Source organism: Diabrotica virgifera, chromosome 10 (genome assembly GCF_917563875.1).
Source record: "Diabrotica virgifera virgifera chromosome 10, PGI_DIABVI_V3a".
In the NCBI taxonomy this organism is placed as follows: domain Eukaryota; kingdom Metazoa; phylum Arthropoda; class Insecta; order Coleoptera; family Chrysomelidae; genus Diabrotica; species Diabrotica virgifera.
Genome location: NC_065452.1, coordinates 29,416,612 through 29,443,660, shown reverse-complemented (window position 1 = coordinate 29,443,660; position 27,049 = coordinate 29,416,612). Strand labels below are relative to the sequence as shown.

Sequence of the window (27,049 nt, the reverse complement as noted above, 5' to 3'; positions counted from 1 at the left end):
TATACGAAAACAAATCCATTTTAAAATTAAAATCATGTAAATTTTCATATATAATGGTTACAAATTTCTATTATTACGTTAAAAAGAAATTATCAATAGGCGCATTTTTCTGTCTACGTTTAAAAAATAATTTCCAACAAGAATTTTAATTTTAGACGAAAATCTACTTGTCATAATTTGTTTTTTATCATATTTCTGTTTAAAATATGTCCTTCAACTCTACCAATAGGAATACCCAAATCCTTCATTTTAACCAATAAACAGTGGACAGCACGGTGTCTTGCGCATTTTCAAAGCCACGTATTACATGTATATTTAGGAACACCGGTTTGTTTGTGGCACATTTTGAGTGGTCAAGTGTAACACAACCACATCCCAACTCGGTTTCGTTTTGGAGTATAACTTTTTCGGGTTTAGGCTATCACAAAACTCCTGTAATGATGATTTTATTTAAAGTACTCACTATTTCCATGTTTTTCCTTCTTGGATCAGCCAAAGAAGAAGATGTTCTAGATCTGGGTGACAGTGATTTCGCATCAAGAATTGCCGAACATGAGACCGCTCTTGTTATGTTTTATGCCCCTTGGTAAGTTTTTTTTTCTAGTAAACTTATAGCTGTACTTGTATAGTAATCTTTTAGCGATACTTGAGGGTCTAGTTTGTGTAATTCACTTACAAAAGAAGTATTTACAAAAAACTGGATCCTTATGTTTTTAGTAAAATGTCTTGACTCAGTGAGTTAAGTACTTTGTTAGTATCATATACCAATACTTTTGTGACTTTTACAGTGCTTTAATGGCCTAAGAGTTCATACTATTTGGTCATTTCAGTCTAGACACATTTTTTATGAACAATGTAAACATGGTTAGCTCCAAATGTATAAGTAGATTTTCTACAATTCTTCTTAAAGTGCCCTCTCCTCGGTGGAGGATGGCTACTACAATTGCAAACTCTTGTCTGTTTAGCATTGTCCATTGTCGGATGTTTATGATGTGGCTATCCCTGTCGGATTGCCACATAGTCTGTTCCTTCATAGTCTGCTCTTTCCCTCGATTGTTCCTTTTACTATTAGTTGAGCATATTGGTACTTACTATTTCTCAGTATGTGACCTAGCTATGATGTTTTTCTAACTCTTACTGTGTTGAAAAGTTCTCGTTTTTTGCCTATTCTTTGTAATTTTGAGGATTCTCTTGTAGATCCACATTTCAAAGGCCTCGAAATTATCTACTGTTGATGTTTCAAAGGTCCACGTTTCAAGTTGAAGAGTCTACCAGATGTAGCATTTTGATAAACGCAGTTGAATTTTGAGTTTTATTTGAGAATGACATAGCAGTCTTTTAATTTTTTGAATGATTTTCTGACATTCTATTCTCCATCTTATTTCTAGATCAGGATTTAGGCTGCCATCATTCAAACACCCTAGGTACTTAAATTTATTGACCTGTTCTAAAATCTTCCATTTATTGTGCAAGGTTGAGATACATTCTGGTTTTTTCAGGTTGACATCACTTTGATTCTTGTAATGTTTATTTTCATGTGGAATTGTTCACATACTGAGTTGTTCCTGTCAATGAGTTATTGTGTGACCATATATTTTTTAGAGGATCTACCAACAACCAGGTCAAAAATCTACTAAAAACTACTACATGATACTGCGCATGCGCTATTGCAAAGAATGGTTGACGTGAGAACTCATATTAGCGTCTCCTATTAAAAATGCGCGGTTTAAATGTTAAATTGGTATTATAGATCATAGATGTCGTGAATGTTTATTAATTATTTTCCGTTTTTTTCATATTATTTTTACTAAGAAACCAGGAATTTTGACAAATTCCTTTGAAATCTAATCTGGAATTTACTCGTAGATGTCTCTGTCTCTAAAACTACTAGAATCTACTAAAGATTTTTTCCCTACTAAAAATTGTTAATTTACATCGAAAATCTACTAAAAAAGTAGTTTTCTACTAAATATGGTCACACTGAGTAGACTCGTCAAAATAAAAAAAAAAAAACAGAATCAGCAATCAATACTGTCAGTGTATCTGGTGCTGTTGATGTTTATGCCATTCACCTTGACTCCATCCTTCGAATCCCCCCAGTGCCCCATTAAATGTAACTCGGAATAAAGATCAAATAGCAGGGGTGACAAATCACATCCTTGTCTAACTCCCCTCCCAATTTCTACTTCTACTGATGTGGCACCTTCAATGAAATGTGATGTGGCAACAATGAAATCCTTGTGATATTGCCTTTGAGTAGATTTTCCATGTTTTTAGCTCCGTCCCTTTGAGTTGCCTATTTTAATTAGTATGGTTTTGTTTTACCCAGTGCTATTCAGTACTTTTTGTTCATTTGTAAGGACTCCTTGCCCGACATGTTCTATAAAGACTTATACTTTTGACTAAGTTTTCAATCTAATAGCACATAAAACAACACCAAAAAATGTTGTTCCACATCCTACCAGACTGAAAACAATGGGAACCTTCTCTGGTAACACCTCCGAGGCTTCTACAATTTGCAAGCTATAACGGAATTTTACAATTTATAATTCACGTCCCATCTGCTCAGCGTGGTAAAGATCCAACGAGAATGGTTCCTTTCGTACTCCAATCAGAGTAAACATGTAAATCAAAAATGAATAACCATTTTCAGTTTCGTTGCAACACGAAACCACAGCTGCATCATTATTCCAGATCAATCAGAGAGTGCAGCAAGCACCTCTACCAGTTTTGAAACTTATTAGTCTCTCATCAGGAGGCACACATGCTGATCTCTCTGACCCAACTAGGATAAAGCCCGGCGTGTAGTCATGGATTGCAATGAATGAAATGGCAGGGATGCCTTAGCGGCAACTGCTAGCAAAAGACTAAGTTTTCAATCTAATAGCACATAAAACAACACCAAAAAATGTTGTTCCACATCCTACCAGACTGAAAACAATGGGAACCTTCTCTGGTAACACCTCCGAGGCTTCTACAATTTGCAAGTTATAACGGATGCTGAGACTAAGCGAAATTGAAAATGGTTATTCATTTTTGATTTACATGTTTACTCTGATTGGACTACGAAAGGAACCATTCTCGTTGGAACTTTACGCGCCGAGCAGATGGGACGTGAATTATAAATAGTAAAATTCCCTCATCTTCCTTAGTCTCATCATCCGTTATAGCTTGCAAATTGTAGAAGCCTCGGAGGTGTTACCAGAGAAGGTTCCCATTGTTTTCAGTCTGGTAGGATGTGGAACAACATTTTTTGGTGTTGTTTTATGTGCTATTAGATTGAAAACTTAGTCTTTTGCTAGCAGTTGCTGCTAGGGTTTCCCTGCCATTTCGTTCGTTGCAATCCGTGACTGCACGCCAGGGTTTGTCCTAGTTGGGTCAGAGAGATCAGCATATGTGCCTCCTGATGAGAGACTAATAAGTTTCGAAACCGGTAGAGGTGCTTGCTGCACTCTCTGATTTAACTGGAATAATGATGCGGCTGTGGTTTTGTGTTGCAACGAAATTGAAAATGGTTATTCATTTTTTACTTATACTTTCTGTTTGTTATATCCCAAGTATTCTTTGTATACTTATCTATTGTTGTTTAGGTCTCTCATATCCATCTCTATTATTCTAGTTCTAGTATATACATCTCTATTGTTTGAAAACTGAGAAACAGTGTGCCTCTATTGTAGTTGTGTAATCTAAGGAGTTAAATTACAATAAGATTACAATTAAGAAAAAAAATGGGGAGCTTACAAAAGGAAACAATCAAAGGATGTGGATAAATATATTCTCTTCCTTATGATCTTTTCTTCTTTTGCTTTACTGTTATAGCCTTTTCAGGAACTTGTTCTCATAAGTTGTGATGATGTTGAATTCAACCAGGTCATTATACAGTAAGCGCCACACTACTAGATACTTGGTAGGTATGGTTTGTTCAACAGTAAATGGTTTGAGTTCAATTAGTGCGGTCATAAATATTATTAAATTTATCTGACCTGGCCCATTGTTAAGACCCACCCGGAGCGATAAGCCACCGAGGTAGACAGAGTTGGTATTTTGCAATTAACACTGACTAGACGGTACTCCCATAATAAAGCCTAAAATAAATTTTACCTGAAACCGGGCCTTTTATACTATTATCGGTTAATCCGGGCTGTTTATAGTGGTAACTAATTGAACTTAACCATTTACTGTTTAACATACCATACCTAATTTCTATGCTTATGGGCTACTCTGGTCCGTTCTCACATGTGACTTCATCCCTGTCATATTACTGTCAAAAACCTATTCAAAATAATTGTTTTTCCTTTCAAAAAATACATTGATTAATAGTATTGTTACTCTGCTTTAAAATAACTATTCAAATACCAAGAATATTACAATACTTTAAAACTTACAACTTTAACAAAATGACAACTTTAAACATCAAATACAGCTGATCTATTATTTAATTATTTGTCAACTTTCTATGTTAATATTCAGTTCTACACATTTTTTGACGTTCTAGACGTCACTAGACATACAAATAAACATTGCAACAAGTGAAAGGTCCAGGACTGTAATAGCTCAATGTTCCTATGTATCTAGTAGAACGGCAGTTACTGTATAGGGTGAGGCAGATAACTGGCCTATTAGAAATATCTCGGGAACTAAAGGCAACAGAATCATGAAAATTGGAATAAAGGGGTTTTGAGGGATGATCTATTAAATGAAAATATTTTCATCTCTTTGCAACTTCCGGTTATACCGGAAGTTGCTTATAACTTGGTTTTTTTTAAATGGGACACCCTGTATATTTTTACATTTTTGGATTCTCTTCGATGTATTCCTTCTTAAAATACGAGATTTTGTAATATTATACAGGGTATTTTAAAAGATATTTACGTTTTTTTATTAATTTCGTAGCAACATTCACACCCTGTAAAATTGTAATAGTTTAACATAAAAAATTCTGCTTACGTTCAAGTGATTTTTAATATAGTCTATTATCGTTAAGAATCATTAGTATAGCTAATTTTGAAATTTTAGTATACAGGGTTGGTCGAAACTCGGAATGAATATTTTCTGAGTTTTCTTAAATAGAACACCCTGTATTTTAGTATTGTAATGAAATGATATTTCATAGTACTTTATTCTTTTATAAGTATTCCCTATACCTAACTGATTTAATTTGTGAGTTATTGGTGATTCAAGCGAAACATTAATTGCAACAAAAAATACGTAAAATTTTATTAGGTTGGCTGTGAAAATATTCAATCACAAATAATTTTTCAGAAATAAATACATATTAATCCAGACTGATCCTTAAAATTACCAATAATGGTTTAGCTATCAAAATACCTACGTAGTTAAGATTGTTGGTGCGATTAACAATTAAGCACAAATTAAGGCAGTTAGGTATAGGGAATGCTTAAGAAATAAAAAAGTACCATAAAATATCATTTCATTACAATACTAAAATACAGGGTGTTCCATTTAAGGAAACTCAGAAAATACTCATTCCGAGTTTCGACCAACCCTGTATACTACAATTAAAAATTTAGCTATACTAATGGTTCTTAACAATAGTAGACTACATTAAAAATCATTTGAACGTAAGTAGAGTTTTAGTTGTCAAACTACCACAATTCTACAGGGTATGAATATTACTACGAGTAATTATCTTTTAAAATACCCTGTATAACATTACAAATTCTCATATTTTATGAAAGAAGACATCGAAGAGAATCCAAAAATGTAAAAATATACAGGGTGTCCCATTAAAAAAACGAAGTTATAATAAACTTCCGGTAAAACCGGAAGTTGCAAAGAGATGAAAATATTTTCATTTAATAGATCATCCTTCAAAACCGCTGTATTCCAATTTTCATGATCCTGTTGCCTTTAGTTCTCGAGATATTTGTAAAAGGCCAGTTATCTGCCTCACCCTGTATATTCATTATCCAGGAAAGTATTTCTTATGATCTTGTCTGCTTTTGCTTCCCTGCTCTACCCTTTTCAGGAACTTGTTCTCCTAGTGACTGATCCATTGGTACCAGCCATTTGCTTGATGTCATCAGTCCATGTGGTTTGAGGTCTGCCTCTACTTCTTTCATTTGCTTTTGGTCTCCATTTAACAATCCACTCCTTGTTCATCATTGATGATGGATCATCTTCTTCTTCTATGGCACTACAATCCAAATTGAGCCTTGGCCTCATCTATTTTTTGCCTCCACCCTTGCTTGTCTGTGGCTGTTCTTCTCCATATACGGACTCCTAAAAGGGCTTGTGCGTCGCTGTTTACTGTGTCTACCCAGTGCTTTCTTGGCTTTCCAACCAGTCTCTTTCCCTGCATTCTAGCATTCAGTGTTTTTTTTGGTAGCCTATCCTCTCCCATTCTTATCACATGCAATGCAATTTTTGCCCATTGCAATCTTTTGTATTCTAATGAAGACTGACAGGGGTGTTTCCTTATAAAGTTGATAAAGCTCGTTGTTGTATTGACTTCTGGAAAATTCCATTTTCCCTTACAGGTCCTAGTATTCTCCTCAGTACTTTCCTTTCGAATGTGTTGAGTTTGTTTTCGGATGTTTCTTTCAGGACCCATGCTTCACTGCCATAGCATGCTATTGGTCGAATTAAGTTGTATGCATGCTTTGTATTTTGGTGGACATTTTTAGACCGAAATATATGGGAGAGGACAAAATAAGCTCTGTTTGCCTGCGTTATTCTCTTTCGTATTTCTCCATCTTCTGATCTGTCGGCATATAGTTCTACTCCCAGGTATGTAAACTTTCCAACCCCTTCAATGTCATCTTGATGTATAATGTTTTGTGGGACTATTTCTTCTCGTCTGTATCATTATTTTTGTTTTTTCTGTGTTAACTTCCAGACCTAGCCTTTTTGTTTGCGTTTGTTAACTCTGCGTATGTTTCCTGTGCTCCTATTGATGTTCTACTCATAATATTAATGATGATGGATCATAGATTAATCAAAAATCAATAAATTCATCATAATAATATATCGATTGATGTCTAATTGACTTTTTTTTAAGGTGTGGACACTGCAAAAGATTGAAACCAGAGTATGCTAAAGCTGCTGAAGATTTACTAAGAAATGATCCTCCTATTGCTTTGGTGAAAGTAGACTGTACAGAGGCTGGTAAAGAAACTTGTGATAAAAACAGTGTAAGTGGTTACCCCACATTGAAAATCTTCAGAAATGGTGAGGTATCTCAAGACTACAATGGTCCTAGAGATGCATCAGGTAAGCCAACATATGTACATTGTATATATTGTTATGATCTGCTTTCTATTACTTTTATATTAATTAGTATTTATTTGATTAATTATTTAATTAACGCAAATCATACATAAAAAATTAAGAAAAAATCTCAGGGTGCCTTTTGTCATAAAAAATTTAATTAAATTCTCTTAGGTTATACTTATCCTTTCTCGTGGCTTCAGTATCTCTTAGTTGATCCTTATCGGGATAAAATAGGAAAAGGAAATAAATAGAAAAATCATAAATAAGCACATACAATTACCTTTATTATCAAAAGCAATGTTCTGTAAATTTATCAATTAAATTCTGTGGGCATAACTGTCCAAAAGAAACTTTTACCATATAAATTAATCTAATTCAAACAAATATTTATCGCTTTGTTCTTGATACCATTAATAAACCCAGCTAAACAAACAAATTTGGTATTCGCAAAATTACTTATACTTCCTATTAAATTTTTGAAATGTTGGAATCTTAAATTCATATGCTTTTACATAAAAAAATGTAACTTCTGATTATAAAGAAAATCTATCACATAGGTTATAGGTTATTGACTGACCTTTTTGATTCACACACAATGATGTCTCCTCTTGACCCAAACAGCTCCTCCTTGTTGATTATGTTAGGCTACCAATCAAAGCCCTCTCCGTTCTCAGCAAAAATCCAGCAGCAAACCAGCAACTATTTCTCCCAAAACACAAGCCAGGCTCCTTTTAACCAGTACTCGTTCAATAAACTCCAAATCTCTCTCCTCTCTTTCTCTCAACAATAATCTCCTTAGACCCAAGTATCTTTTTTACTTGGTGTCACAAATAATTTTAATAATGATAATTCTTGTAACTTACTCTCTTGGACTTTACAGAATCAAAGAGGTATTTCTTCTCGATTTGATTTGTACCACTTACCATTTCTCTCGTACCACTTTCTCGTACTCACGAAAACTTTTGACTGCTTCTTTCGGATGCCAGTAACACAATGAATTCCTCTTTCCAAAACTATCTCAACATTCAAACAAAACTTTCCCCATTCCAAATTTCCAAGCCAATCAGAAACATTTCTCTCTCCCCATTCTTTTTTTCATTCGAAAACCCACTCATACTTTCAAAATTATTTCTACCATCATACTAATTACTTTTGGGAAATTCTACAAAATTTACTTGGGGTTAAACACAAAGCTTAAAATTCCAAACTTTCTTTACCTTAATTTTCTAAGAACTAATTACCTATGGCTTCTCTTTCCCGTAATAAACAATCGGTTTAAAATACTAATCCTAAATAACTTTCACTTCACTTTTATTTACAAAAATGTTTTTAATACTCTTCATGGAAAAATTCATTAAGGAGAAACCACTTTGCGTTGAAAGCTAACTTCTAATGAATATTTACAAATCAATATACAGGGTGTATCAAATTTATGTGCCCGCGTTATATTAAAAAAAAAATTAAAATTTTTATTCTATCTTTGATAAATTGAAACACAATAATATGTATATATATTTTATAGGTATTATATAGAATCTATCAATAAAAATAAATTAGAAGTTTATACACATTCCTGAGCATACCAGTTAGGTTGCTTGTTTTCTAAAAAATACTTCTCTATGATTATTATTTTCACTAAGAGATTTTTACCCTTAAGTTTTTGTGCCTGATTACGATTCTTTGATTCATCAAGTTTCTGGATATATTCCATGCATTCTCTAGTCTTTAATAAAACAATAAATTTAGTACTTTCTTCCATTTCATCCTTCCTCCTCAAGAGAAAAGACATACTATGAGAAGAAGAACTGTGAACCTCAAAATAAAATAAATTCTTAAGACTTGCTCCAAGTCTTAATAACTATGACTAGGGTCGAAGACTCTAGAACTTTTCTTTTAGGATTTGCACTTTGAAAACAAAAAAGGATGGAGAATACGGAAAGAAGATTACCTATTCGTAAGGGGCTATCCTAGTGTAAAAGTACGAGATTCATATACTTTTGTGGGAATTTCTATAATAAAAAGTACTGCACCAATTGTTTTAAAAATTTGCATGAGCATTTACTATAAAAAGAAGTACATGTAAAACAATTTTCATAAAAAAATATTGAAAATTAAACGATTTATGCGCCATCTACTGGCACCGTGAAAATAAAATCATTGCTCCAGTGCTGCAGTGATTGGGACTAAAATAGATCGTGAAACATAAAATTTCAAAGTTATTATTGAAATATAAGTTATTTTCTATACCATCAACTAGGGGTTTTTTGATCGGATATAAAATGTCAATTTGGCGGTTTTTGAAACTGAAAATGTTTTAGCTGATTTTAAAAATTTGTTTCAACACTTCATTTATCCAAATTTTAATATTTTTCAAAAATCCTAGTTGATGGTATAGGAAATAACTTATATTTCAATATTAACTTTGGAATTTTATGTTTCAGTATCTCTATTAGTCCCAATCACTGCAGCACTGGAGCAATGATTTTATTTTCACGGTGCCAGTAGATGGCGCATAAATCGTTTAATTTTCAATATTTTTTTATGAAAATAGTTTCACATGTACTTCTTTTTATAATAAATGTTCATGCAAATTTTCAAAACAATTGGTATAGTACTTTTTATTTTAGAAATTCCCAAAAAAGTATATGAATTTCGTACTTTTACACTAGGATAGCCCCTTAAAATCGAATAGAGTTCTCCCCTATTATACCAATAGGAACCTATGTACCAAGTTGATGATTCTAAGCTTTTTCCTTAAAAAATATCTTAACAATTTGATAGAAGAATACAACTGGGCTCCAATTAATTTCCAACACACTAAGGGGAATATAGGTATATGGCCAAAGTTTCAGGCCCTAAAATTCGATGGATTCTATCAACTTAAAGCAAGACCTGTTAGCACTAGAATACCGCACAATTTAATAATCCAGTGCCAAAAATGCTTAAAAGGTTAAGTAAAAAAGTTCTACAATAAAATAACCTGTGCCCTACCCAAAACGGATGCCAATGACTGGTACTACAAATTTGCAAAGTTATGGAATCGATTTATCTCTGAAAGATAAATAGGCGTACCAGTTTTCGTTTTCTAAATAGAAGCGTTCTGGAGGTATTTAAAAAAGTAATTACAAGATGCCATCTTCAAAGAGCTCTAACTCCCTTAGGAAGGACTAGTGTGATTTGGGTTACACAGGGTTTTGAGCCCAGGAATCTACAATTACAATATTTCCAATTATTAATGTAATACCCTGTATATTGTTGATGTATGTTGAATACATGATTATTTGTTATCCACAGTTGTCTTTGTATATGATGAAGGGTAGTGATAATTAGTGATGTAAAATTTCCGGGAAGATTCGAACGCCGGAAAGTTTCCGGAAACTTTCCAGGAATATTGGAAACTTTCGGAAACTTATGGAAATATTGCATTTTTATTAAAATTATTATAATAAATTATACAAATCACTAGTTAGCTTTACTTATTGTTGTGGTATTACGACTACAGAAAAAATCTGTTAAAAATTAAATGTCCAAAAATACTTTTAAAATTTATTTAACTTAATTAAAAAAATACTCTGAATATTTGTTATTAGTCATTAAAAGTTATTTTATTTAAAAGAATATTAAAACATACAGTAAACAAACCAAAATTGATTATATAGGAACTTACTTCAGGTAATCTGTATCTATTCCTATAGACTATAGAGTATTAAAGCAGAAACTTTTTCTTAACTAATAATAACAAAAGAAACCACAAAATTCTTAGGAATTATAATTTTAAAATATATATAAATAAGTAAGAGTCTTTTCTTGTGAGACATTTTCTTCACACAAGCTGGACTCTGTATTATGAAGAGAATATAATGAAGAGTCTCTCTCCGTCTCGCTTAATCTTTCATTTTCTGATTTGGATTTAGAGTGTTTCTCGTTCCAACAGATGAGTTATAGAAAGACTCTCATCACATACCATTTTCCATGTTTATGATCTCTTACTGATACCTATCTATAGTCAGTCTATTTCTTCTTTTATTATGTATGAAAGAGTATGGTGCTATAACTACGCTCAGTTTCAGCGTAGTAATCTGGTATCCCCAGTATTGTAATTGCCAAAAAGAAGTTTTGGTACACATTCCTTGTCACCAGCTTATACAATCTACTGATCGTGTTGAAAGCCAAATAAAATCCATTGACCAAAGGTCTGCTTTTGCACAGAACTTTCTTAATTCTGTAAAAATGTTTTCTTTTTTATCAATAAACTTGGGACGATTGATTAATATCTTGTCTATACACTGCATAGCTAATATATGCTCTTCACCAGTGAGGCTTTGTCCTGTTAAAGAAGAATCAAGTAAGTTTGCAGCATAGTGCACAGGCTTCACTGCCATTTTTTTCTTTTTTCTGATTAGATAAGCATTCCTTTTCCTCAGTCTTACTGATTGGAAGTAATGGAATATTCTCGGTAAAAATATTTTTTGTATCCTTAAATGCCTCGACAACCTGGGATATTTTAAACATATTACCTTCCAATCAAGTACCTAATCCACACACAATTGGTGTTAGAACAACTGCTACTTTTTGCAATTTATCCAAAATATTGCATCATCCAGACAGTTCTGTTTAACATTCCGTGAACATTTTAAATTTTCTCCCTCTATGACCATAAGCATCGTTAAAGCACTTTTAGACTCAATAAGGTTATTTATACAATTAAGGATTGAACCCCACCTAGTTTTTACAGGAAGTTTTGTGTTATAACTTTATTGTAGTTTTGATTTTTTTCTTTTAATTTATTATTTCTTTTTGAAATATTCCTATGCATTATACCTATACTACAATCATAATAAAGATGCACTAGAAATAAACAAACCAAGACACATTGAATATTCGAGGAGCACTCCCAAATCATGATTTACAATGTTTACAGTAGGAAAAATGAAAGAATACCCATGAACGAACATGTAAAACACACTGTATTTTCCTGTCACCGTGTCATACAAAAAATTGGCCAGCGCAAGTACATTAATAATTATTATTACATGTACTGTACTTGCGCTGGGCAATTTTCTTTGTGACACGGTGACAGGAAAATACAGCGTGGTTTATAATATGTTCGTTCATGGGTATTCTTTCATTTTTCCGACTGTATACATTGTAAATCCAAAATCATGATTTGCAAAGTTTATACATTGTAATTCATGATTCGGGAGTACTCCTCGTAACATTCAACGTGTCTTGGTTTGTTTATTTATAGTACGTCTTTATTGTGATTTTAGTAAACTTTAAGCATTTTTAGTATAAAAATAATGAAGGTAATGTTAAAAACAATGTTCCTTTTGTATTTGGAGGTGGTATAGGTTCGCCGGCCGTGTGAATTAAATAGCGCTACTTCCATGTAAATTCAAATAACGTCAATGACTCATGTCCAAAAGGCTCTTGGATATATTCTCGAAAATTTTCCATTGAAAGTTTCCGGGAATATTCGCGGTCAGGAGAATATTTCCATTTTTTATATGCGAATATTATCGGAAATTTTCCAATGTTCGCGAATATTCGCTTGGAAATATTCTCGACTAACATCACTAGTGATAATACAATATATCATCTTAACAACTACAATTATTGTTACTAAGTTTCTAGTTTATTGTAACCAGTATTATCACTATATTATTGTTTAAGGTATTGTAAAATACATGCAATCCAAGGTTGGTCCCAGCTCAAGAGAACTGAAAACATCTGAATGCTTGAAAAACTTCCTAGAAACCCAAAAAGAATCAGTAGTCGTGGGTTTCTTCGAAAAAGAATCAGACCTTAAAGCTGCATTCCTTAAAACCGCTGATAAGCTTAGAGAAAAAGTTAAATTTGCCCACACTTCATTCAAGGAACTTTTAGATGCCCAGAAAGTGAAGTAAGTCTTACTAATTAATGTACATCAATTTATGTATTTATACAGAAATTTTAAGTACAGTCAAACCTGTTTATTTGAATTTCCTTGGTGCCAAGCAAAAGTATTCATATAACCGGGATATTCCTATAACCGGTATTCTAATAAGCAGGTTCAACTGCATATTTATTGGTGTTGCCGTTTGTACAAATTTGATTTTTGTGTATTTTAATAGAGATGGTTTGGTCTTGTTCCGTCCAGTTCATCTGCAAAACAAATTCGAAGATAGCAAAGTTCAATACAGTGGATCTGCTGATGCAGGAAGCATCCAAACATTTATCACCAAAAACTTGTGAGTATTTTTGAAATTTTTTATTTTATCAATATTTGATTGATTAAATGTATGTAACACTTTTACTTTACACATACTCTGCACATACTTTACACATAATACACGTTTACATCTTCTTCTTAACTCAGGCGAGACTCATTAGTCTCTTGACACTTGGTCATAAGACCTTTGTACTATACATTGTTTTTCTCCTTAAACTCTAATAAATTATGTGGCCTCAACGAAGGCCAACAGTTTTCTTATTGGTAGGTTTAGGATCTCTTCTGGTTCAAACCTCATTTGACCAGTGAAGTCCTGCCTTACATCACCTAGCACACTGCAATGGCATAGTATATGTGTATGGCAGTTTCTTCTTCCATTTCGCACTTTCTGCACCATGGTTCATTCACCTTACCTAGTTTGTATAGGCGATTTCTTAAACCGCAATGTCCAGTCACCATTTCAGTGACTGTTTTGATCTCTCGTTTATTGAGGTTCATGAAACGGTTCTAGAGTTTCTTATCAATATTCTTGATGATTCTTTATCAGCCATTTCTGAACCTCGTTTTTCGTAGCATCTGTAGTGATGCCACAGAAAGGTTCTGGGCCTTCAAAAGTTTCTCTCGAGCCTTGTTTCTCTAATAGCCCGGCTACACGCACCGCCTTGCCTGTGCAGTCCAAAACTGTGCAGGCATGACGGAACAAAATAACTGTACACCGTACGTTGTCCACACGTGCAGGCCACGTAAAAAATTGGACTGTGCAAACTTCAGTCTTTCAGAGAATTCTACACGATGAGCAGCACGGAAGAGGTTTTTCTAATGTAAGCGTTATTGTATTGTTTATTAATAAAAAAGCAACAAACAAACAAGCAACGACGCCGTAGAAGTAAAGGGAGTAAAAAGTGGCTCTTGCGGAGAAATATACATTCACATGTTAACTTAATCGAAGTTTTGAGAGATGATTTTACGCTATCCCTCTTCAGATGACAGACGTAACTTTATTTTTTTAAATAGGAAAGTACATCATGCGACACCTTATTTAAAAGCTTTTGAAATACTGATTACAAAAATGTATATTACTTTAATGCCTTTTGAGAGCGTATGCGCAAAATTTCGGTGGAATTATTTTAAAATGCATTCATTTTTTTTTTTCGAATCCTGAGAAAACTAACAAGTATTTTTGAAAAAGGACATCGCACACATCTTATGGAAAATATAATGTCACTCAAATTCAATAAAATTTATACGAATAGATTCGTTTTAAATTAACGGTCAAATCTTATCATTGCGCCAACTCTATATTTTCAAAAATAAGAGCAGAAATTGATATAAATAAATCTGAAATCAAATGGGTACGTACATTAGTTAGAGAGAGAAAAAATATTTTAAAATACCCAAATTGTCGGTACTCCATAAATCAGCGGATTAGTTTCACTAATCCGCTTAGGCCCAGCGGGGTTTAAGCTCTTTTGAATAGCACCCAGAGCAATAGTGATTGTAACTGACACTTTTACTGACTCCAAAAATGTGATTTCAATAAACTTTAATTGCAATTTGCGCCGTAATTAATCATAATTAAGAGTTGGCGCAATGATAAGATTTGACCGTTAATTTAAAACGAATCTATTCGTATAAATTTTATTGAATTTGAGTGACATTATATTTTCCATAAGATGTGTGCGATGTCCTTTAAACGCAGAATGAAATACTACAGTATTATGGATGGTAAAAAGTCCCTGAGAAATTCTATAATGTCGTATTTTAATAAGTTACAGGGGTGAAAAACTAAGAGAAAATTTAGTCTGATTTTTCATTTAAAATATATCATTCAAAAGATACTTTTTGTTTATTCTAAGGGACTTCATGAAATCTATCATTTTGCGTTTAAATTAAAAAAAAAATACTTATTAGTTTTCTCAGGATTCGAAAAAAAATAAATGCGTTTAGAAAGAATTCGACCGAAATTTTGCGCCTACGCTCTCAAAAAGGATTAAATTATTATACATTTTTATAATAAGTATTTCAAAATCTTTTAAATGAGGTGTCACATGATGTACTTTCCCATTAAAAAAAAGTTATGCCTGTCACCTGAGGAGGCATCGCGTAAAGTTCAACATTGATGCTATGATATACCTACTATGATTATTTTAAAAATCGACTTGTCCGAGCGTTTTTCTTATGTGCTAAAAATAAATAAGTTAATAGGGGGCTGTAACTAGCGTTACCAGGTGTCCCGATTTGCGCGGGACGTCCCGATTTTCAGGGGTCTGGGGACGCGTACCGATTTGTACCTGATCGGGACACTAAATGTCCCGATTTTCACCCACGAAAACCAATTTCAGGAGGACTTGCAGTGAATTTTATAACTATGTTATAAAAACAAGGCACTCCTAAAAGCGGCAAAATCGAATAAAAAATATAATTTTAATAAAAGATAAATATGTAATTTACTTAATCTACAATTTTTTTGTAAGTTCGTCTGATTATTATTATTTAGGATTAAATACAATACGCCGATACCGTGTATTTTCAGGATCATCCCCGGATTGCATGAAAATTTGGACGGCTTGTGCCGTTGGTTGCTTTTACTCGGGGGGTGACAGTCAACCCTAGTTCGGGGTGAAACACCTCGCGTTTAAAATAAGTCCGGAGATGGGTAAATTGGCTAATTCTAAACAATTTTAGTTCTATAAAATTTTAACTTAGTTAATACTTTTCGAGTTATTTACGATTGAAAATGTTTATTATTCGACAAAAAAAATCACGTTTTCAGACGATTTTCACAAATAACTCAAAAAGTAAGTATTTGATCGAAAAAATATGCTTAGCAAAAATGTAGCATAATATAAAAAAAAAAAAAAAGAAAAAAATTGTGAACTCGTAAAGTCTATAGACCCAGCAAAAGCAGTAGCTCATGAAAAATAAGTTCTTATTCGTCAAATTCCAAATCAAATATTTCAACGTGAAATAACCAAGAAATGAAGCACTTTTCGGGAAAAACCAATTAAAACTGTTTTAATAAAGCTTTATTTTTGTTTTAAAAATTTTTTAACGTAAAAACTAAGCGGGTTATGCTCAAAATCAAGTTGACTCCTTTCTTTTGGTAAAAAAATCGTGAAAACATCCCCCTACTTAGCACCCTAAATTAAATTAATCGTTAACGCTTTACAAACAATTTACTTTACTTATGTATTTTTTACATGATTTAAATGGAATGAACGAGTCACTAATCACGAGTATATGCAAAATATGAACATGAACAGTCCCGTATTTTAACCAATTTTTGTCTTACAGAAAAACAAAATGAATCTATCATATTTATAAAAGCAAAACCTACCTACTTTTTACTCCTTGAGATTTTTAGTATCCCTAATAATTTTTAAGTTATTTTGAAAAAAGGGCATTTTCCAATATTTTGGAATTTTTTTTTTACTATAAAACCAATTTTTTTTAAACTAAACACTTCCAACCGGTAAGCCTTACAAATCGTATAAATAATACACATGTAAAATAAATGGTCAAGCGGTAACGATTAATTTATTTTTACGGTGTTAATAGGGGGAGATTTTCACGATTTTTTTACCAAAAAAAAGGGTCCAACTTTATTTTGAGCGTAACTCGCTTAGTTTTAATGCTAGAGACTTTTATATAAAACAAAATTAAAGATTTTTTTAAACACTTAAAATTTTAATAGGTATTGCCCGAAAATTGCTTAATTTTTTGGTTATTTCTAATTGAAAAATTCGATTTGGAATTTGACGAATAAGAACGTATTTTTGATGAGCTAAAACTTTGCTTTTACTGGTTTTATAGATTTTCTGAACATACAATTTTTCTTGCTTTTTTAAAAGCTACATTTTTGCTAAGAATATTTTTTTCGATAAAATTACTCGAAAAGTATTGACTTAGTTTAAAAATTATATAGAACAAAAGTTGATACATTTTGAAACATACTTTAAACGCGCGTTTTTTACCCAAATACGGGTAACTAACTGTCACCCCCAAAGTAAAAGCAACCAACGGTACAAGTTCAACTTTGAAGTAGACAGTAAGTAGAACCTAAAACCAGATTTTCATGCAATTCTGAGTTGACTCTGAAAATTACACTCCAAAACGGTCATTTACTGGGCTATTGTTTATTTGTCCCGATCAGCAACCCTAAATCCCGATTTGTTTTTGCTTATGTACCGATTAAAAACAAATCGGACCTGGCAACACTAGCTGTAACAGTTATTCCAGAGCACTGTATAAACTGTTTTCAATAATAGTATACCAATATTGGAAAAAATAATAGTTAATCTTTATTAAATACCAAACGGTACAAATTATTTGATTTTAAAGTATGCCCTATTTTAGAACCAATTAAAAAATAAAAAAATAAAATCACTAAAAAAATAAAAAATATTACCTCTTTTATTTTTCTGCCATTAAAGCGTAGGCTTCGTTTTTCTTATTTCTGTCGGAATATTCTTTACACTTTACTTTCCATAACGCCGGCAAAGATTTGTATAACTCTATAAATTCAGTTAACTGTTTCGTAACACTTCTTATGTCGCTCATCTTGGTCTAGCCACCGCGAAAACTTCTGCGGGACTGAAGAACGGACTGAACTACCGTCCACACGTGCAAGTAAAACTGTAGAACCAAAAACTGCACAGGTAAAATCTTCAGCATGTTGAGGAGGATACAGTCCGCGCTTGGAGGCCTGTGCGCGATACAGTCTTGCCGTCCATACGCACGCTCTTACCTGCACAAACCAGACTGTGCAGGCATGCTCTCAGGCAAGGCGGTGCGTGTAGCCGGGCTGCGTATTTCCGTTTGCGTGTTCATTTCAAGACATTGCGGTTTTGAAACGGACACCGAAACGGTGATACATAATCTAGTTCCAAAAAGGTGTTGATTTGAAAGCGCCAACCCCCGAAATGTACACGGGTTTGTACCGAAACATGTGGCGTTGGAATTCTACAAACAAGTGCATAGAACTAATAGGTCTATTATTCGTTGCACGTGCTGTTTATCAACTTAGCTTTGAGGGTAGTGTTGTTGTGTATTTAAGTCAATTATTTAAGGTGCATTCGTAACTCGTTGGATCCATGGTATTTTCAAAATTCTTCTATTGCACCATACCTCAAATGCTTCCAACTTCTTTATGTTGTCTACTTTCAGTGTCCATCTTTCCATTCCATACAAAAAAGTCGAGAACAGGTAGCATGTTAAGGCTCTTATTCTCAGTTCCAGAGAAATGTCTCGATTAACACATTTTTGTCATTTTTTTAAATGCTTTTCTTGCAATTTCGATTCGTGTCCTGATTTCTCCACCTTGGTCGTTGTTTTCTGTTAACCAGATTCCCAGATATTTGTAGTTATTCACTCTTTCTACTTGTTTTCCCTCGATATCTAGCCTTCCTATTGTATGTTGCTTAGAATTAATCATGAACTTGGTTTTCTTAACGTTCATTCGTAGTCCATATTTTATACTGACTTGATGTAATCTATTTAGGTACTACTCGTTGCAGTGCTTCTAAACTGTCTGCAAAAATAGCGGTGTCGTCTGCGAATCTTATGTTTTTCAAGAATTTTCCGTCTATTGATATACCCTGTTCTTCCTCTGATATTGCTTCCTTAAAAATAGCTTTAAAAATAGCTAAAAATATGTTTGCTGAACAATAATTGTTTAGCTGAAACTAAAATATGTTTTTAATATATGTAACACTTTTAGTACTTATATATATTGTTGTGCATTACTACAAAATGTATACGTAGGTATCGTACTAGTTTATTTTAACAGGATATTTTGGCACTACTTTGAGTTTTTTGAAAAATTATAAAGAAAAAAAGAAGGTAACTTTGGTAACAAAATTGTTTTATTTCCACAGATCCAATGAATAATAATTTGTTATTCTGCAGATAGGAGCTATTTGTGATAAACAGTTCAAATAAAATAAAATAATGTTACAACTTAACACGTATTTGTGATAATTTTACGCGCGAAGTTGTTTTACAAACCAGTGCGCATTTCCAAATTAAACGTCTTGAAATGCACACGTGTTTGAAAGCAGATATGCTCCGCCGTTTACGTGCCGATTACAAAACTACCCGGTCTTGAAATGAACACTGAAACGTAAATACGCAGCCGGGCTATAACGTATATTATTTGCTCGTTCGTTCCCATGCACCCCTTTGTAACGCGGTCGTTGCGTTTGTTGCTCCAGGTAACAAAAATTCAGCCGAAGACAGAAGGTTCGCTTTTTAAGACATTTATTTAGAATCAAAATATACAAATGATAAGATAATTAGCCTTAATTACAACTCGTTAATTTCGTTAATAAAATATATTTATAACCTACGTATCGAACATTAGGTTCTGGCCGATGTGACGATATCTGGTACATGAATGAATACTACGACCATCGCGTGGATTAGAAATTACATTTATTAATATGAAACGGACATATAAGGAAAGGAAATCTCGCTCAGCTCGCCAGCGGAAAAGACATGTTGATTGGGAAATACGATCACCGCTCGTATAAGGATAGGTATAAGGAAAAACCGTCGAAATTCGTTCAACACACCAAAGACGACGGGGGAAAATATTCGGGCCAACTCACCTGTTATATCTCGTTGTTGTTTATTATTCTTCGATCAGCGCTCCAAGAATAATAATCAATTAGGCTTTTCGTTCTGACTTTTATATCGTACGAGACTGTACAAAAACACGTTTTACTTAATTCATTGGCGTACTCTAGACCAGCGGTTCTCAAACTTTTTGAATCATGTACCACCTACAGTTCTTTTTTATTATTCTTGGTACCACCTACATTTTTAGATTGTATTACCAAGACTAATAAATACTACTTTTTTTGATTTTTTGTTGTGTTTTGTGTACCACCGCAAATAATAATATGTACCACCAGTGGTACATGTACCACAGATTGAGAATCGCTGCTCTAGACGATAAAATTATATTATCGTCACACCTTCATGAACCGGCACCCATATTAAAGACACTTTATTGTCTTTTGCCAGGTTGTTGAGGAGATCTTTGCAGTTTCTCACCAGTTTTAATTTGGTGAGTGGGTTCATTACAGCCAGAATAGCTGATTGGCTATCTGTGTAAATGTTGATTCTACTAGCTTTAGAGTCTTCATAAATGATTTCATCAATGCAGGCCACCAAAGCAAAAACTTCAGCCTGGAACAGTTGTATGTTGACCTAGGCTGTAAGATTTATTATAGTTACATGTTTGCCCAAAGACTCCTGATCCAGTACCATGGACAGTTTTAGATCCATCAGTGAACCATATTAAGTCCCCATTAATATTTGAGACTTTTTATTCACTAGATGGTATAATTGTGTTAATATTTTCAGTGAAGATTAGTTCTGGTGTCATCATATCTTAGTTCATCATAAAGATGGATTCGTCATGTATGGTCTCAGTAGTGTTTGTGTGGCTATTCAATACATAATTCGGTCTCCAAGTATTGTTTGGTTTGAGTCTCAGGATGGTCATAAAGGCTACCACCGAAATATAAAATATAATTCCAGCGGAGGGAGACCTGTGATAGCCTGTAATGAAGCTGTTCCTGTACTATTCAAGGCTCCTGTTATATTTAGAAGTGCTTGTCTTTGTAAGGTAGTGAGAGAGATCACACAAGATTGCGAAGCCGTCTTTCTCCACCAGAGTACTGAACCATAAGTGACTGTCAGTCGTATCACTGATGTGTATAACCAACAGATTACCTTTGGTTTCAATCCTCACGTTTTACCTACAACTCGTCTCCAGTTCCAGAAGAGTCGCTTAGCCCTATTGGTTATATTGTTAATATGAGTATTCCAATTGAGTTTCGAATCCAGGGTTACCCCTAGATATTTAACCTCATTGGTTCTTTCCAGTACCTCTTCAAATAATTTCAGCTCACTCGGTACAGTAAGCTTCATCTTATAGTCTAAGAGCTAGTGAACCCTCCGACTAACGGTCGTCCTGTAAGGCTAGAAATTTTTCTAGTGATACATAGCACACCAAGGCTAAAAACCATGACCTGGCAGGCATCAGCGGTGCACGTGTATCTACCAAGTGAATCGAAAAGTGCAAATTTAGGGGTAAAATAAACTTTCTCCTGTAAGGTTTAAATTTAAGTACAGTGAAACTTCGATAACTCGGATTAATCGGGACCGCGGCCGATCCGGGTTATCGAAAATCCGGGTTAGCCGGAGAATATGGTAAAAACTAATAAAAGACGTTATACTTACAGATAAACTCCGTTATAATTGAAATACAGTCGGAAAAATGAAAGAATACCCATGAACGATCACATCAATCACTTATTTTGTGTTTGCTGTCTTTTTCTATAAATAACAAACGTTTGTTATAGAAAAAGACAGCAAATATAAAATAAGCGAATAACATGATCGTTCATGGGTATTCTTTCATTTTTCCGATTGTGTACATATGCACAGTATCTACATATCTAAATTATTAAAAACACGCAAACACAAACCTAAGCAAACGGAAGCAAACAATACAAGACTGTACTACACACAATACAGTCACAATCTGAACGATATTATGAACAGTGAAAATTAAGACCATTGTTTAAAAAATAATGTTTTAAATAGTCTTTTAGTCTTTTTTAAACAATGCTAAGACAGTTTGAAATAAATAAAGGAATAACAGGTGCCTGTTGTTTCCGATAAATCCGAGACAATGACCGTCGCTCTGCCGCCGCCGCAGTGTGCCATGAGTCATTTTTACTATCGTATACATAGTTCAAATTACACAAATACACATTATCTCTCAAATATTATATTACATACTATCCATTGCAAGATAATTCGGATGGAATTCCCCAGATTAAGAGACTGGGCCGATATCAAGTACAAAATAATCTGAGGAATTCCATCCGAATTATCTTGCAACGGATGGTACATTTTTATTGTTGAAATGTTTGTCTGATGAAAATCGGTCCGGGTTAGCCGGACTTCCGGGTTATCGGGGGCCGACTTATCGGGGTTTCACCGTATGTGTTTGAGTAAGTCATTTAGAAGAAATGTGTAAAATGACAGGCGATTCTGAAGAGCATAAGACCTTGCCAGGCGAGGGGAAAGATTAGGGGTTTTTCCTAAAATTATTCTTTTTGCATCGAACAATTTTTTTTAGGTTTTTTGAATCATTCCAAACAGAAAAGGTCTTTAGTGATTTTTCTCTTAAGTTAATAGTTTTTGTTATATAAGCGATTGAAAATTGCGAAATCGGCCATTTTTAACCCTAAATCGGGCATTTATCTAAAAATTTCAATATTGCCAAGGTACGTAGATATTCTTTAAACATTGATTGATGAAATCCCGAAGAGTTTTTTGCAATAAAATATCGAAAACCCCTTTGTTTTTTTAATTGCTAATCAAGCGGGCGCGACACTGTAGTATAAGTGAGGACGTTTGAGTTTGCATAAATTCATTATCTCGAGAATGGGCAAATCTCAAGAGAAATCCTCAGACAGGTCGATTTTTATTTTTGAATTAGGACTTTTTGGCATATAATACTAGTGACGTCATCCATCTGGGTGTGATGACGTAATCGATGATTTTTTTAATTAAGAGTAGGGGTTGTTTGATAGGTAGCTCATTTGAAAGGTTATTTAATTCTCTATTCACTAATATAAACAATAACATAATTATTTATACAGGGTGTATAAAAAAAGTTTTCTTCTATTTGTCAAATTTAATCAAAGTTAATTTAATAAAAAAAATTTTTTTGTACACCCTGTATAAATAATTATATTAGTGTTTATATTAGTGGATAGAGAATTAAATAACCTTTCAAATGAGCTATCACACAACCCCTACTCTCATTTAAAAAAATCATCGATTACGTCATCACGCTCAGATGGATGACGTCACTAGTATTATATACAGGGTGTTTCATTAATAATTGTCCATATAGTAAGTGGAGAAACCTTAGCACAAAATACGAAGATTTAACCTAAAACACTTAAATAAAATGTGGTTCCTTACTGAGTTACAGGGTGTTTTATCTAAAAATTTAAAAATTATTTTTGCTCAGCATTTTAAAACTAATCGACGTATCCTTTTCATACTGGGTAGAAAGTATAGATACTGTACAAACTACTAAATTATGTTAAACAAACGTTTCTGTCTATTTCCAGAGGCGTACGACAGGGGAAAGTGAATGGTTGACCCTTTCCAAATTCTACGCCACTGGCGGAATTGCTATTTTAGTTAAATTTTTGGATTCTCCAATATTTTCTATGAAAATAATATACTCTTCATTCGTAATGATAAAGTCATTAGTTTTCGAGATCTTTGAAGTTAAAAATTAAACGACACGATTATTTTGATTAATGTATTGTGTCGCTTCATTTTTAATTTAAAATATCTCAAAAACTAATCATTTTATCATTACGAATGAAGAGTATATTATTTACATGAAAAGTATTGAAAAATCAAAAAATTACACTAAAATAGCAATTTCGTCAGTGGCGTAGAATTTGGGAAGGGTCAACCAGCCACTATCCCCTGTCGTACGCCTGTGGTAGTAGCTAGAAACGTTTGTTTATCTTAATTTAGTAGGGTGTACAGTATTTACACTTTCTGCCAAGTATGATAAGGATACGCCAAATAGTTTTAAAGTACTGGGTACAAATAATTTTTAAATTTTTAATCATATGAATCATATTATAAATTAATCAAAATAACTGTGCCGATTCATCTTTAACTTCAAATATCTCGAAAACTAATGACTTTATCGTTACCAATGAGAAGTATATTATTTGCGTAGAAAGTGTTGGAGAATCTAAAAATGGCACTAAAATAGTAATTCCTCCAGTGGCGTAGAATTTGAGAAGGGTCAACCATTCACTATCCCCTGTCGTACGCCTCTGGTAGTAGCTAGAAACGTTTGTTTATCATAATTTAGTAGGGTATATAGTAGTCGCACTTTCTGCCAAGCATGAAAAGGATACGTCGAATAGTTTTAAAATGCTGAGCAAAAATAATTTTTAAATTTTTAGATAAAACACCCTGTAACTCAGTAAGGAACTACATTTTATTTAAGTGTTTTAGGTTGAATCTTCGTATTTTGTGCTAAGGTTTCTCCAGTTACTATATGGACAATTAATAATGAAACACCCTGTATATGCCAAAAAGTCCTAATTTAAAAATAAAAATCGACCTGTCTGAGGATTTCTCTGGAAATTTGCCCATTCTCGAGATAATGAATTTATCCTCACTTATACCGGGTGTCCACTTATATTTTCCCCCATTTTAACCGCCTATAACTTCTAAACGGCTCAAGATAAAAATATGCGGTTTTCACTGAAATGTTTTATTTTAGTAAAAGTTTTGTTTGAATGAATTGAATTTTTTATATCGCTTTCAAATACGAAATAAAATATGGCGGATTTTTGAAAAAAACGTTGTTGACTTTTTAATGGAACACCCAGTATATTCTTTTGTAAATTGAAAGAAAGGTCATTCACCTATCTAGCGATATAAAGTTTTTCAAAATCGCTGAGTAATTAATTATTAAAATGAGAGGTGCAACGTGGATATCACATACCTAAATAACATAACTAAGTTATGTGATTTCCACATTGCATCTCTCATTTTAAAAATTAATTGCTGTCATTTGACAACCGATTTAAAAAAATTTTATATCGCTGGATAGATAAATGACCGTTTTTCAAGTTTTTAGGTAAGTGACCATTTTTTATATCGCTTTTAAATAAAAACTGGCGGATTTTTGAAAAAAAAAACGTTGTTGACTTTTTTTATTAAAACACCCAGTATATTTTTTGTATCTTGAAAAAACGGTCATTTACCTATCCAGCGATATAAAATTTTTTAAAATCGGTTGCCAAATGACAGCAATTAATTTTTGAAATGAGAGAATGTGGAAGTCACATAACATAATATCATTTTGCTCAGTTATGTTATTTAGGTATGTGATATCCACGTTGCATCCCTCATTTTAAAAATTAATTACTCAGTGATTTGACAACCGATTTTGAAAAACTTTATATCGCTGGATAGGTGAATGACCTTTCTTTCAATTTACAAAAAGATATACTGGGTGTTCCATTAAAAAAAAGTCAACAACGTTTTTTTCAAAAAATTTTTTGCCGCCATTTTTTTTCTTATTTGAAAGCGATATAAAAAATTCAATCCGTTCAGACAAAACTTTTACGAAAATAAAACATTTCGGCGAAAACCGCATATTTCTATCTTGAGCCGTTTAGAAGTTATAGGCAGTTAAAATGGGGGAAAATATAAGTGGACACCCGGTACTACAGTGTCGCGCCCGCTTGATTAGCAATTAAAAAACAAAGGCGTTTCCGATATTGTATTGCAAAAAACTCTTTGGGATTTCATCAATCAATGTTTAAAGAATATCTACCTACCTTGGCAACTTTGAAATTTTTAGATAAATGTTCGATTTAGGGTTAAAAATGGCCGATTTCGCAATTTTCAAAATTTTCAATCGCTTATATAACAAAAACTATTAACTTAAGAGAAAAATCACTAAAGACCTTTTCTGTTTGGAATGATTCAAAAAACCTAAAAAAAATTGTTTGATGCAAAAAGAATAATTTTAGGAAAAACCCCTAATATTTCCCCTCGCCTGGCAAGGTCTTATGCTCTTCAGAATCGCCTGTCATTGTACACATTTCTTCTAAATGACTTACTCAAACACATACTTAAATTTAAACCTTACAGGAGAAAGTTTATTTTACCCCCTAAATTTGCACTTTTCGATTCACCTGGTAGATACACGTGCACCGCTGATGCCTGCCAGGTCATGGTTTTTAGCCTTGGTGTGCTATGAATTATCACTAGAAAAATTTCTAGCCTTACAGGACGACCGTTAGTCGGAGGGTTCACTAGCTCTTAGACTATTATTTGTAAAGGCTACCAGTTTAGTTTTAGAAGGGTTCACAGAGAGACACATTTACCTATTTTACACGTTTTTTAAAATATTTTTATCAATTTTTTCTATGCTAATTCCAAATTTATTATTCTGTTAGACATGGCCTAGTAGGACACCGCAAACCTGATAACAAACAAGAATTCGAAAACCCCTTGTTCGTTGCTTACTTCTCTGTTGATTACGCCAAAAATCCCAAAGGTACCAACTACTGGCGTAACAGAATATTGAAGGTAATTAACCCTATTAATATAAATTTAATATAAAAATAGAATATACAGGGTGTCTCCGAAAATAGTGCGTTCCTTAAAGGTATAGGTAGAAGGTACAGTGATGAGCAAAAAAGTTATAACATTTTTTTCTAAATTGATCCGTTTGAGCAAAAAACGAAAATACATTTTGATATGCAAATTGAAGTCTGGCAACAACGCGCAACTCAAAAATCTAAAGATTAAAAAAGTAAGTTTGTAGGCTAGTTGCATCTGGTAGGTAAAATAATGTAAATATCAACAAAACCCATATCCATTATTTTGCAGGTAGGTACCTACGATGTCAACACCCCAAAAATCACACCTCAAAGTAAATAAACAAGGGGTTATTAGGTTAAATTTCCACAGTCACAACAAGTTCTTTTAGGCTACGTTGCCATGTCATTCAAATTTATG

At 33.2% G+C, this 27,049-nt stretch overlaps 1 protein-coding gene across 1 annotated transcript in view; it reads left to right on the top strand.

Moving 5' to 3' along the window:
- The first annotated feature begins 278 nt into the window (after positions 1 to 278).
- The window catches only part of LOC126893167 (protein disulfide-isomerase A3), a 48,743-nt gene continuing 21,972 nt past the window's right edge, over positions 279 to 27,049 (top strand). Inside the window, exons 1-5 of the mRNA XM_050663119.1 lie at positions 279 to 586; positions 7,022 to 7,233; positions 12,907 to 13,135; positions 13,347 to 13,463; positions 26,485 to 26,617. Coding sequence (XP_050519076.1) covers positions 438 to 586; positions 7,022 to 7,233; positions 12,907 to 13,135; positions 13,347 to 13,463; positions 26,485 to 26,617 — 840 coding nt within the window. The 5' untranslated portion in view covers positions 279 to 437. The remainder of the gene's footprint in view (positions 587 to 7,021; positions 7,234 to 12,906; positions 13,136 to 13,346; positions 13,464 to 26,484; positions 26,618 to 27,049) is intronic.